The sequence below is a fragment of the Vidua macroura genome, chromosome 21, assembly GCF_024509145.1.
Source record: "Vidua macroura isolate BioBank_ID:100142 chromosome 21, ASM2450914v1, whole genome shotgun sequence".
In the NCBI taxonomy this organism is placed as follows: domain Eukaryota; kingdom Metazoa; phylum Chordata; class Aves; order Passeriformes; family Viduidae; genus Vidua; species Vidua macroura.
Window position 1 is genome coordinate 1,466,317 of NC_071591.1, and position 14,562 is coordinate 1,480,878.

Consider the following 14,562-nt stretch of genomic DNA (forward strand, 5'->3'; position numbering starts at 1 on the left):
ACAGGGGCCCGCCCAGAGGGTGAAAAAGCAAACCCTGGGGCAGGAGAGAAAGCCAGGAGTCACTGAGCATCACTGAGGGCATTCTTTGGTGGCCAGCACCCAGCCGTGGCAGGAGGGAGCCAGGCTGTGTGCAAAGAATGATTTCAAAATGTACAACTGTTAGGCAGCTCACAAATGCAACAACTGATTTCCTTACCCAGCCAGGAAGTTTAATTGGAGAGGTAGCTACACACTCGGTCATTGCTTGAGTAAGTCAATTTTGCAACAGTTTATGAGCCATAAAATATTTCCCAAGATAGAGTTCACCATCTATTTTGTAACCATGTGAACTTGGAGATGTCATTTTTGCCTGGGAGGACAGAGCAATCAGCTCCCAGCTCCCTGCTTTAAGGCAGTATTTCTGCTTCCTGGTATCTGCCTCTAAAGGGAAATGACCTGAGATTATTTAAAATAGAGGAGTTCCATTTAATTTTAATTATTGCCTGGTTATTTCTTTTGCAAATATGACATAAGAATTTTAGAGAGCTGAAATGGGGACAGAACTTGAAGCAATGAGAATTCTTCAGTTCTTATGAATACAGAATATCTTGTTCATTCAGTTGGCTGTGCTCATTTACTGACTGTGCTGTGATGTTTTGAATCTTCTCCTGCTCTTTTGAGACTCACAGAAGGATGGATAGAGTGTGTCACTCGAGATCTTTGGAAGTTTTTTGAAAAAAGTATATTCTGCCTGTGATTGTTTGCCTTTTGCTTCCCATTTCCCTCTTGAAAGGGTTTTCTTAAACTTAATATTTCTATTCCCTTGCATTCCTCACTGATGTACCTTCCCTCAGAACTGAAAATGCTGAAGGGCTGTGTCTCCCAAATGTTTGCTCTCGGTGCACTTGCTCTGCCGTGGGGATGCTGACTCAGTGCTGCTGGTGGATCCTCCATGGAGCTGGAATGACTTCACTCACCTCATCCCTGCCATGTAGATTGCTGAGGACAAGGGGCAGGAGGGGAAGCAAGCGGAAGAGTGCTATCCTTTATTTTTATTTTTAATTAGGCACCACTCTTTAATGTATTTTCAGCCCAGGGAAGCATTTTTGGTGCAGGAGACTAAAATACTGTCACTAGAGACCATACTTTAATGCACATTTGCTTGTTCCTTTGAATACAGAGCAAGAGAGGAAGTACAGAAGCACAGCTGCACCGCTGGTGGCTGGTTTGGGGTTGTTTGGTTGGGTTTTGTTTGTTTAGAGCACATGCCAGCAGGTGCCAGAAGTCCTGGTTAGTGAGGTGCTGCCACCAAGCATCGACAGTCAGGCACATACAACTGTTTGAATTTGGCCAGATCTTGTCCATCTATTTTATTGGGAATTTAAACATTTGGTGATGTGAAGGAAGCAGTATATCAATTTTCCTCACTACTTTTCCCACTTTGTTTTCTTTATGCCATAAAACCACTCCCACTGTGTCTGTTTGCTTCCTTCTTACTCTCAGTGTTTGTGTTTAAAATGAGCCCTTAGAAAAGCCCAGCTTTGCTGAGCTGGGACACAGCTGAGTGTGTGCTGAGCCCCAGAGCTTTGTCACCAGAAGAAACAGTACATTTTGCAGGGTGATTAAAGCAGTCTTTTCTATCAGACAGACAGCTTAGCAGCTAACGTGAATGAATTCTGAGAGCACCCTGGCACAGCTGCTGAACAAACACTTCTGTTGGGGCAGTTTGCCCTTTCTCCAGGAGTTTTTTAAACCCCCTTTCTCCTGTTTTCTAAATCTGCATATAGTCAATGTGCTCCTCGAGTAGGTGGAGGCGGAGCTGGAGTCCTCCTGCTGCTGGAAAACAAAACTTCCTGCCCGGGGAGCTCTCAGTGGGCATTGCCATTGAGCCTGGCACACCTGGGCACTCACTGAAGCCTCTTGTAGCTGCTCTCCTGGTGTCGGAGCTGTGCGTTCCCTGCATTGTTCCAATTTATGCAGTCAAGTTTCTAATTTGCATCAATTACCCCAATAAATTTCGGGTGGAATTCTGTTGCATTTCAATGAGGAATGTGAAGAGAAATCAAGAGACTGCCCTGGAGAGGGAAGTGCCACGTTGTGGGAAGCAGCCACCCATTAAGTCAGTGTTTGTAGAGCAAGACATGAATGTGGTAAATGTGCTCTCATCCATTTCCCTGGAACAGTGAAGCAAAATGGTGAAATCCCTGTGTAGCTGTAAATAGGAACCTTTTGGAGATCCTTGGGCTTTTACTTTACTTTCCTGGTGAATTGCAGTATTTTTTAAGGCTGGGCTTTTTTCACTTAAGAAGAAATGTCCCTCTATTTCACCTGCTTCTCTTCCAATTAGTAGTTGCCCACCTCTTGGGAGCATAATTAAGAGGTCTCTAGTTTGCCTAAGGAAACGAATTAAAGAAATTGTAAAAATGCAACTGTAATAAATGGGCAATATATAGCCATTATGTCCCCCAAATCCATATTCATGCTCATGCATTGCTACTTTAATGATTTGATATTTACCTATATAACTCATTTGATTATAAATAAGGCTGATTGCCTTGGGAGCCAGCATAGCACAAGAGGAGTAATGACCCCTCTCTTTGTTCCAAAAGGCTCATGCAGGCACTTTGTTGGAGCAGTAAATACATGTGGTAGAAACTGATACTTCTTAATTTTGCACTTAATGGCTATTGGCTGCCAGCAAACAACTTTGAGTAATTAGTAGTTGTGGCTGTAAGAAGCCCCAGGACTGATGAAGTGTCAAGCAGTGGGGAAGGCCTGCTCTGAAGGGCAGTCTTTAATCTGCCAGGGCTCCCAGAAGGATTAAAGGTTGTGCCGAGTGTTTCTGCCCTTTATACACGGGATGTGTCTTGCTGAACTTCACTTGGAAGTCTTGCAAGTACAAATCTACCCTGATAAAATATTAAAATCTGCTGGAGTGTTCCACGTCTCAGGACCTGAATGGCAGTGAGGAAGGACGGTTTCAGTGTGCCCTGGGAGGGGAAGGGGGGACACACCACATTCCCCTGCACAGGATGCTAAAGGTCTACTTAAATAATGGCCTATGATTAACTCATGGTCAAGATAAATGGTGATAAAAGCAATTTATGAAGCCTGACATGAACTTGGGGCATTTACTTCTAGGTGTGTTTCCTATTCAGTCATATTTGATGAGTGATGATGGAAGAATAGAATCTCTCTGGTAGATTTTATTGGAAATATTTATGCTCTTTACCAGAATTACATTTTATTGAGGTTATTTATGCAGTCCCTGGAATTATTTTATGTGCTGTATTGCTGTTACATGTAATGTTTATCACTTCAAAATTGAAAAGATGAGCCTTTGCATCCAAAGCTGATCCATGTATCTTGAGCCATATCTTTTCTTGCCACGTTTGGAGATGTTAATAAATGGCTGGTTTTCAGGAACACTGCACTCTTCCTGCTTCCTTTCATTACATTAGCTGAGGTTCCACTAGATGAGACATTTGCAGGCTTAAGACTTCCTGCCGAGGTTCCGACGTTGTACGGTGGGGATTGAAGCTGTGGCGTGGCTGGAAGTCCTTAATTGGAACCACATTGGTGGCGGTGGCACCGGAGGGGCCGGAGCAGCCCAGCCCGCCTCGGGGGCCCTTGTGCAGCCAGAGCCAAAGCAGGGCTTCATTCTCTCACTGTAAAATCCCTGGCTGTTCTCTTGCTCCCGAGCTGTGGCCGCTGGAGCTGAAGAGATGGCATTTGTCACAAGTCAAACGCAGAGCAGGGCTCAGCTGGGCAGCCCTCGTGTGTCCCGGGGAGCAGTCAGGCCTCCTGCCCCGGGACTGGGGCTCGTGTTCCACTGCCACCTGTGGGATTCCCAGGAAGCAGAACGGTCGGGATCATTCTGTGCTGTAGCAGCCCCTCTGGGCTCTGTCCCAGGGGGCTGTGGGAGTGCACTCACTGCTGTGACGTGGGACTAGGTGCTGGAATGTTCTGCCAGTGAACTGGGAAGGGGTTGTGGAAGTTGTATGTGTTTAATGTCTCAGAAAAGAAAAAAAATTGGTTTCACATGGAATTTCTACTGCAGGGGCTGTTTCCGCCTCGGTAGAGCATCCTACAGAATGGCAGTTTGAGGGGGTGTATTAATAAACAACATAAATATTAATATGCTTATCAGTAAATATATTTTCTAAGGTATTTCTCAGGAAAAGGGGAAGCAGGGATTTTTGCTGGCCTGGTGTCTCAGGAGCTTTTTCAGTACTGTACTGCTCTTACTGAGCAGTAGGCACCAGCTTAGAGCAGCAATATGGGAGATATTTTAATCCAAGGCAGTACAGTGACATTTCTCTCATTTTTTCATCTGAAATTGAAAATGAGCTCTTTGAGCTTCTGTATCCAAAGCGAGCTGAGGCTCTATTTTAGAAGTTGTGTCTGTCTGTGTGCGCTGCGTTTCGCAGGCAGGATGTGCCATATTTGCAATTAGCAGCTCTGGCAGCCTCGCTGATGGCTCTGATTGCGAGGGGGAGGCTGCGAGCAGCTCCGTGCTGGAAATCCTGGACACGAGAGGCAGCGAGAGGCAGCTCCCATCCGGGGCTCTGCTGCTCCTGGGGTTTGCTCAGTCAGGGAAGGGACACGGAGATCAGTGTCCCCTTAAACACTGGGGCTAACAAAGGTGTCACACCTGTGTCTGAGGCTAAAACCTGGCCTAAGAGCCTCTGGGGTATTTAAGTTTTCTGTCCTGAGGGGAATATTGGTGTCAGTGGATGTCCCAGGAACTGTGGAGTTTATCAGGATCTTCTAGAGTATTTTTTATGTTTTCTTTTACAAATGAAAGCATGTCAAGATTTATACTCAAAAGTAAATTACTTAAAATGTTTTGGACTCATTGAAAGAATTAAAAACTTGTATTACTGGGTGATGTGTATACATTAAATTAACCACTTGACACTACAACAGGGTCCAGTTTTTGAAAGAATACTCTTGGAAAAATCTGTGTATGTTTTTAAAATTACAATAACACATTTTGTTTGGTTTTCTAACAGAAGACCCCAGTGTTAGGTCTATCTTTAATAGCTGTCCTTAGGTACCTGCCTAAACTTAGTCACTTAGAAATTCTGATGTCAGGAAAAAGTGAAGTCTTACAGGAGTGGGAGTCTATTGCATACTAAAAAACATCTTTCAAATATGGACTAACACTTTGTTCACATGTGATTTGTTTGTATATATGTTATCTATTATTTTTTAAGCAAAACCTAATCCAGTATCCCAGTGTTTTCCTGTAGCTGATTTTATAAGTCATGTGTGTTATTCAGGGTTACAAGGATGTAAAGCTGTGTTTCTTTTTCCTCCCCACAGTGCCCCCATGCCCTACCTCATTGGAATACACTTAAGTTTGATGGAGGTAAGTCTCTCTCACCATTTCTGAAACTATAAATAGTGGTATGATTTAGAGCCAGATTCTGCAAGCAATTACACATTCATTCATATGCTTAAAAGTGAAATAATCCTGTTAATTTGGGAGTGCTGGGGGAATTGAGTGAGGCATACACGACAACGTTGAGCGTTCAGGAGCCTCGCTTGCTCCGCCGTGCTCGGTGACAAGCTCACCTCGTGCTCCCCTCCCCACCCTGGGGCTTCATTTAATCACTTCAGTGCCTTGCTTGGACTCAAGCACAAAGGCAGAGTTGATATTAAACCACAATGTTGACAGTTACAGTTCTCTTTTAGGCTTTTGCAGACAGATTGTAATTTTTTTAATGTTCAAAAGATCTGAAAAGAAGGAACTTGCAGTTAATGTTAACACAAAGCTGGCAGAGCACCAGCCCTCACAGAAAGCTTCTCCTATAAACAATTCCCAGTAATTCATGTGACTTTTTTAAAAAAAACTCTAAAAGTGGAAATCGCACATTTGCTTTTGCTTCCAGTACTGGTGAAGCAGTGGATGACTTTCCTCAAAAGTATCTGGGGGACAACAGAAGATAGTGACTTAAGGTGCCTGTGAAATCCTCATCCTTCCTGCCTGCGCCCCTTCCCCAGGAGTGCTCCGGGTGGGAAGAGGCATTCCTGCCCAGGGAGCTCGGCCTCCCGGGGGCAGGGCTGGAGAGCTGGGTCTGCACGTGCCCCTGCACATGGATGGACCTGTGTCCCTGGTTTAGATCCCGTGTGTGGAAATGGAGCCTTCCTCTTCAGGGTACAGAACAGTTTAGGGAGCTGGGGTTTACATCACATAAAGGAATTGTTCTTGTATTGTCCATAAAAATGGGTAATTTCTGGAAATATTGATAAATATTCTTTCACTGGGGCAAATGTGTGTAATAATGATGCCCTGTGTGTTTGTGTGTGCTGTGTAATATCCCCCCTTTTTCCAGCATTAATGGTAAGTAATTTTAGAAGGCAGTTTTTTCATGAAAAGATAGATTAAATGTACAGATGTCTTTTTTCTTTTTACCGTCCTGGGCACAGATGATTTTTTTATTCCCTTTATACTGCTAAACCAATAAAGAATTGCAGTACAATGTGTTTGTGAATAACCAATTAGTTTAAAAGTCAACACGTACATTTGTTTGCACATCATATGCTTCTGTTCAAGGGGCTACTCATGATCACCCTTGGATACTGCACAGGCAGGAATGAGGGAATATCTAGGAAGAAATGTATTTTTCATATAGATCAAGAATCTTTCTACCCCATATCTCTCCCAGACAATCATTGGTGTGATTATTGTGGTATCTGTAAAAGATGGAAGAGAGCTGGTAGAGGATGGGAGAATATCTCCATACACACACTTGGCAGCTTTCACAGATATTTGTGCTCACAATGAGCTCTGTGGTTGGCCTGGGAATGGATATAGAAAAGAAATTTAATAATTACACCTTGGAGTTGCTTTGTGTGATGTCTCACTCCTGCCTTGCTCCATAAATCCATTGCCTCTTCCTTTGTCTCCGTGTTTCAGACTGCAGGGCTCTGTGGGCCTTCCAAACTCCATCTGTAAAAACTCAAAAAAAGGAGTTGTTCTTGGAGAAGCCAATTTTCATCCATTTTAGTAACTTGTGAAAAAATCTGTTTAGTACTAAATCCAGTCTGGCTTTTGAATAGCCAGAGATTCTGGAACACAGACACGCTTTGGCAAAGTACAGTTATTCAAAGTGCCTTATCAAATAAATTAAATAAATAAACCAAACTGTTTTCTCTGCTCTTACGGATAAATTCAGTTACAGACAGAACTGCATCTTGCAGCTAACTCTGCTTTTTCCATTGAAAAATAACACAAAATTCCACAGTGGCTGCTGGATCTGTCTGGTGGCAAGTGCTGCAGAATTTTTGTGCCCTGGGCAAGGGAAGGTGACATTTGTCACATGAGCTGGACACTTCCTAGGTTACCTCTAGTTTGTGGTGCTGAATGCTCACTCTATTTGTCCCTGCTTTCATATGTAAAGTTGTGGGGTTTTTTGTTTAGAATAACATCCTAGTTACAACAGCAATTCTTTTTCTCATGACCTGACAGTTGTGTTTGTTTGAAAATATATTATCTTTTCCATATCAAAATAATTTTATAAACTAGAACTACAACCTACTGCCATTATTCAGTATTCCTTCTTCTCTAAATGCTGAAATGTCACAAATAGAAGTGTTCTGTTAGTGCACACGTTTGAGGGTCAGATGAGGGCTGCATTCCCAGGCTTGCACTGTGGCTGAGGCAGGTGGACCCTTGCCCTGGTGTGGAGCCCAAGGAGTGCTGCAGGTAGGTCTGGGCTCAGCCTCTGCCCCAGCAGCTCCCATGCTTGGATTTGTCCTCCTTGTGCCAGCCTCATCTTGCCAGGGAACCAAGATGGGATTTGGGATATAGGAAACAATTATTTTCTACCTCTAGTCATGTTTCTGTGGGTTTTGCTATCCCAGTGTTGGAATGGGGCCTCTGGAAGAAGCAGTAGTATTGGTGATTTTAAACAAAATCCAGCCTCTCTCAGCTCGACAGATCTTTCCTGAACTGTTTGGTACCTTAAAGTTAGTTTGCAGTTTCCCGTGTTCCACGGGGGCTCTGTAGAAGGAACAGTTATTTTAATGGAAAATGACAAATTTTTCTTATGATTAAAATATCAAGCCTATCCATTGACTGTTAAATCTAATTTGCTGTGACTGAAATGTTCTCCAGTGAGATAAGATAATCTCCTGTTATAGGTCAGAGGGCTCCAACTGATTTATGGGGGAAAACCTTGGTAGAAAATACAGAGCTGTGTTTTGTGCTCTTATTTTTCAGCTTTTCTATCATCACCTAGTTAGTCATTCTTTATAAGATTTCCATTTAGCAATCCATAAAGTGACTTCAAAGCAGACTAAAAGTTTATAAGCTGTTGGATAAGCAAGGCTGGAGCTATCACATGAATAATGGAACATGCTTATGGAACTAATTGAATTCATATTAGATGAAGATAAGTACTTAGTAGTGATAAATAATGAGATAGGAAAATGAAACTCTATCAAAAGAACACACCCCTTTCACTATCTTATTTTCTGCCTGTGCACTGTAGGCTGTTTTAGTCTTCAGATTGTATAAAATTGCCCTTTGTGTCAGAAGCTGTGTCAAACTTAGTTGCAGCCTTTTATGTTTTGTCAGAGAAAACGATTGTTTCTGCAACTGCTTGTGTAGGAAGGTTATCAGTGTGATGGTGCTGATGGAGGGGGAGTGCCCTTGACCTGGGAGCTCCCTGCTGGAATTCGGGCACATGTGGTTTTGATTGACTGCTGGGGATGGCTGTGCTGGGCTCTGGGATGTGGAGCTCTGGCAGCCGACTCCAGCGTGCCGGGATCCACTTAGGAGCACATCCACCCTTTCCTGCTCTCTTTGGGGCACAGACCCAGCATTTGGAGTTAGAATTAGTCATTGGAAAAGTATTTAGTATCTTTTTTTATTAATATTCCAGCTTATTCAAGGACCTTTTCTGGGACTTCAGAACTGTAATTCTTGCAAGATTATCCAGGATGAATTTGTGTGTGAAATTGCACATTGCATTTCAGAATGTTCTTCTAACCTTTTTCCTAAGGAAAGAGGACACTGGTGTATATCATAAAAGCTATATGAGTAGATTTTTGTTTTACTTCAACGTGATATCAGTAAAAATGTTCATGTGAGGAAAGAAATGCTCAGTGAAATTCCTGTTGTGTGACTCGTGGTAGGACACGGAGGCTGATCTCACCTGGTGTCAATAATGTCTCCTGTGCAGCAGTGGAGTGGAGCTGGGGCTCTCAGAAACGCCCCCATGCATTTGGGGAGCACTTTTGGGCACATTGCCCTGCTCCTGTTTGGGGTGAGGATGCCCTGCTCGGGATCCAGTGTCACCACAGCCCAATTAGCATGCACTGAGTCTGAGCTAACGAGCCCTGAGCACGGGTTCTGTGAGCTTGGGCTCAGGCCTGACCCTGCCATGGGGTCCCCTTCCCAGAACACACCCTGAGAATTCATTGACCACTAGCATCTGCCACTGGTACTGTTAATTGTTAATTATATTTTCAATTGGGGTGAGAGGCGTTAATTAGCTTTTCCCACCCATTTATACTTAGTAAATCAATGCTTTTTCTACCTGTAACTGAGGAAGTGCAGCTTTTCCATGGGATTTTAATGAAGGGTTATAGATTAACTTAAATCCAGGCCTTAAACCCCTAAATGCAGTTTAGCCATTCACAAATATTCCCAATATGGCTGTGCGTGGTTTCAGGAGTATTGATAAAAATGCATTTAAAATACGGCAGATTACTTATGGAATTGTCTTTTATCTAGTTATTGGGGAAATGGAAATAAGAACCACGTTTTAGGAAGGGATTCTGGGGGGATGTGTGAGGGTGAGTTTCCAGAAGCCAAGCCCTGCAGTACCAAGCAGGCTTCCCCAGAAGCAGAGAGGTTTTTCTCGTGTGCCACAGCGCCGGGGCAGCACGGGTGCTGTTTGTCACTCAGTTGGCAACAGCTGCTTGTGATAAGGATCTGGGGAATCACCTGTAGAGGCTCGGGGTGCCCGGGCGGAAGGGTGGGAGATGGGCTGGGGGGGCAGCCCACCTGCTGTGCCCGGATCAAAGGGCCCCGGGGTCAGGGGGCACATCCCGCTTAAGCAGAGCTGTCTGCTGAATAGCCATTTCAGATTGTAAATCTGGCCGTGATTTCATTAAGTCCTTCTGGCTGCTCTTGGGGCATGAAATAATAAAATTTTATATCCGCTGCCTTTCCTGCTTCTGGCAGCCAGATTGACACATTGTTGTCTGCAGCGTCGTGGTGTTTTCCTTAAGAAAATAAATGGAAACTATTAATTCAGTAGAGACAAGTCATTAAGCAAATTGATTTTAGACTTGTTTTGAATCATATTTTCTTTACAATTTCAAACCTAGTGCACAGGCTCGCTAGAATGTTAGTTTTTGTTAGGAGTTCTGCCTTTCCAAAAGAATCGGTGGAAGGTATCACCCTTTTACTGTTACAGCATTTTTTAAGATGCTGATCACGTTTGTATCTGGTTATAAAACCTCATGATCGGCTTGGTTTATGTTTTGGCAGCAATTTAGCCGTGAAGTTACGCAAACCTGGTTTGTGGGAGGAAAGGCAGGGGGTGCTGGTGTTTGATGGTTATGGAGGTTTTATTCTTGTTTTGTTTTAAATTAAATTAATGAAACAATAAAATTGTTCACCTGAAAGAAGTTTAACTTGGGATTCCTCTATGGCAGAAAATGAGGAACCTGCCAAGTGTAGCCAGTGCTGATAAAATAGCATTTAGTGTAAACGGGTGTTATTGTTATGGATGAACACTGCTTCTAGAGTGGGATGGAGAAGCACCCCTTAATTCTTCTATTAGAATATGGTTTCTATGTTTTTGTGAACTTCCACATAAAACATTTAAATGACTCAAGTGTTTGGCTGCCTGTGAGCAGGGCAGGCACCCGGACTGTGCTTATTTACGGACCTGGTGTTTAAGGCCCCCCGGAGTTTGTTTGAAAAGTTAAGAGATTTTCACAGTAAAGGTGCCATTTCTGAAATTTAAAGTGCTCTTTTCACCAGGAGATAAGTTCTCTCTGATTAAGTCAGTAATTCTTACTAAGCCATGTTTATAGAGGCCATAAACAATGGGTTCAGTATGCTTGTTAAACCAGCTTTCCATACCTCTCCACTCTTTTAAAAAGAGACATTTAAAATAAAAGGCAGGTGTAGATGTTAGTTTGATTTAGATGGATTTTAGGTGATTAATTATGGCTACAAGTAATTGGGCAAGGATGGTTGAGAAAGGTTTGCAGGAGTGGGATGTGATGCACATTTTCACTGAATCTCTCCTTTTGACTCAGTACATCCCTGACCTGTGGGAAAATGAGATAAGGAATTTGTAATGTTCATATTTCCTCTTGGTCCTTGCTTATCCACATTTCTTTTCAGCAAAATATGAACCTACTGAATACAGTCCAGTCTGTTGCGCAGGTATCACTTGTAAAATTTTATTTAGCTCTTCAGGAAGTTGTGAAATATGGACTGGGGCTGTGTGTGGCTTGTGGCTGTCCCTTCCCATTTCCGAAAATTATGACAACACACAAACTGTACTTGGGAAAATGATCTGCGTGTTTTTGTGATTCACAGAATCCAGTGGGGTTTAATGTGAGAATCGCAGCTGAATGATGGGAATTTTTGCTCAGTTCCAACAAGAGAGTAAATACTGTGATTTCCATGTTGGTTGGGCTGATTCGGTGCCAGGTTTAGTGAAAGAAGCGTGTGATTATTTAACAAAAGCCCTTATACTGCCTGATACCAGCTTTATTAAATGTGGTAGTGACAGGAGAAATAACAGAACCAACTAAGGATTAAGATGAACTGGTCAGTCTGCATTTCTGTAGAATGAGCCACATTTGGACCATCAAAAATTCTATGTTTTTGAATGCATTGCAAGACAGATGCTATTAATCAAGTCAGTCTCCAGTGTTTTATTAAATCTGAGGGCTGGTCTCAAGGGAAGTCCACTGCCTTTGTACAAATATTGCAAATCTTTACAGTGAGGTTGAGCTCTTGGTGGTGCAGAGTTTGACATCAGCGTCCTTTTGGATACAAGGATTTCTGGGCCAGGTGTGGGGTGATCACACTGAGCAGCATTTACAGTCCCTGTACCATGAGGGCATCCTTCTGGGTTATCCCCCCTGGCTGAGCCCTGCTTGCACAAGCCTGTTCTGTGCTCCAGAAAAACCCACATTTTGCTGAAGGGGAGGTGCAGATTCAGCACCAGAGGAACACAAACACCCCTGGCTCGTTGACCACGTGTGTGCTGCTTCTTCAGCAGCAAACAGGAGAAGGGTTTCCTTCCTTCTGTCTTGTCCTGCCAGCACTGAGGCTGACAAGCTTCTGGCTTTGGTTAAGTACTTTGCAAGACCTTTTTGTTGGAGGTTTTTAGACTCCTCTGAGTATAAGTGAGATTTTTAATTTTCTGAAACAGGAAGGAGCAAATCAGTTTGTCTGGTGCTTCCGGACTCCTAGAAGGAGCGAGGCTCCTGGATTGCTTTAGAGTTTATCAGATGCAGCCAACGGGGTGACCTTTGGTTCCTGCAAGCAAAGTACCTGCTTTGTCAGGCAGTGCTGGTGCTCTTTATATGGAAAGCATTAAATGTAATATTCTTCTATTTAAGTTAAAGAAATGTCTCATGAAGACCTAAACTTCAGTGTCTACAAAGTGGGTTTTATTGTTGTTGGGTTTTTTTTAAGCCCTAAGTACACAGCAGTTTGCTTTATAGACAGAGGACTGAGCCTTGAAAACTGAGGGTAATTATTTAGCTGCCTAAGGCTCAACTTTGCCATTGTTTTAGGACTTGAGTTCCTTTCTTTTAAAGGAAACAATTCCCTCCACCCCACAAAACCTTAATTAAAAATTGAGTATGTTTTTGTTCATTTTCCTGCTCAGTAACTTTCATTTGGTCCTGCATGTAGGTAGGTAGGTACTTAAACATTTTTTACAGTGTCACTGGGAAATTTCCTCAATTACCCTATTCTATCATTCCAGTTTTTCTGATTTTGAATTTTCAAGTTTTATTTGAAGAGATTAAACTGTGTGATTAGTCAGTCAAAAAAAAAAAAAAAAAAGATTCGAGCCTCCTGTTAGTGGAAGAAGCATTACGTGTTTAAATGCTGCTCTGTTTGGTATCAGTGACTCATTTACTGTTGATTAGGCAGGGAAATCAAGTCTGGCAATATTTAAATTTGCTTAGACCACAGATACCTTTCAACACTCAGGGTCACAGGTACTGATGATCATTCTTTTGAGAAATAGGTTCTTCTTTTCTCTTTAATGTGTAAGTACTGTTACAGAAGATGTGAACTTCAGACCAGATCAGAAACTTTCCCTCAATTCATGGGAACAGGAGAGAAATTTCAGACTTGCTGACCAGGATATGGTGGAATTTAATTTGTCTTTTGTTTTTTCCCCTCCATTTTAATTATTTACTGATTAGGCTCGTATAGCATCCAGTTTACTTAAATGCAGTTGTAAACTTGTCTTTATTAGACTTCCAAAATTCAACCTGGAATTTGGAAACCAGTTCCCATCCCTGACTTAATGCAACTCTCAAATCCTGGAAAATCCACTCTTTATTGTTATTTAAATGAATTTCCAAATATAAAAAGATTTGCTTGAAGTCCTGCCTTGACTAGGAACTTTTAAATGTGCAAACAGGACACCAAGACAAACATTAGTAGAGGTGCTTGAAATAAATCTTTGCTTGAATAATCACAGACACTCTGGTTTGACAAATTTCAGTGTGCATGTTGTTAAGAACTTCCGTCTGCCAACTGAAGGTTAATTTTTTTAGCATTGCAAAATGAGTAAATAAAATAAATGATGACAGGAAGTCAGGAATGTTGATTGTTTTTAAAATGGTTGAGGTTCTGTAGTGCCATGTTGTTCTGCCATCACTTTTGTCTTTTATGCATAAAATTTAATTTCCCATACTTACATTTTCCTTTCCCTTTTCCTGAATTTGCTCACATACAGAAAGTAAGAAGCATGGCCCTGGAAGATGTGGTGATCCTTAACGTAGACACCAACACACTGGAAACCCCTTTCGATGACCTTCAGAGCCTCCCCAATGACGTGGTATGTATGGAGTGACTTAGCCAAGGGTTCTGCTCCTGACAGCAACTCCTGGTGTCACCGAGGGCGCTCGCTGGGAGCACTGAACTGCTTTCCCTCAGTTCTTGCTGTCCCAAAGCGTTGGGGGATGTTTGTTTCAACATTTGCAGACGTGCATTGAAGCCTCCCAGTGAAAATCAGCTAATGCTCACATGAGCTAGAAATCCTGCATCTTTAGTTAACTGTTGTTTCCAAATGAAATTGTGTGAGTTTTTTTCCTGTGATTGTTCCAGGTGAGCTTTAAGGAATTTTGTTCATTTTATATCCTGAGATATGATATGAAATGGATGCCTTTACATTCACTTCAATCACTGCTAGAATTCAGAACTCATTTTCTTTCTCATTCACCATTTTTATTGGTAAATTATTTCATGTTTTTAATAACTTGATAGTAATGGTGTATAAATACTTGACATTTAATGGGATGCAAAGACATCCCACTTGCTGCTGCAGTCATCTCCACTGAAGGAGCTGAGAG

At 42.4% G+C, this 14,562-nt stretch overlaps 1 protein-coding gene across 5 annotated transcripts in view; it reads left to right on the forward strand.

Annotated features, from left to right (window-relative positions):
• Positions 1-14,562, forward strand: part of DENND1A (DENN domain containing 1A) — a 153,399-nt gene that overhangs the window by 77,260 nt on the left and 61,577 nt on the right. For all 5 annotated transcript variants that reach the window (XM_053996069.1, XM_053996070.1, XM_053996071.1 and 2 more), the window contains exons 11-12: positions 5,308-5,353; positions 13,947-14,048. In XM_053996069.1, the coding sequence (XP_053852044.1) occupies positions 5,308-5,353; positions 13,947-14,048 (148 nt within the window). The remainder of the gene's footprint in view (positions 1-5,307; positions 5,354-13,946; positions 14,049-14,562) is intronic.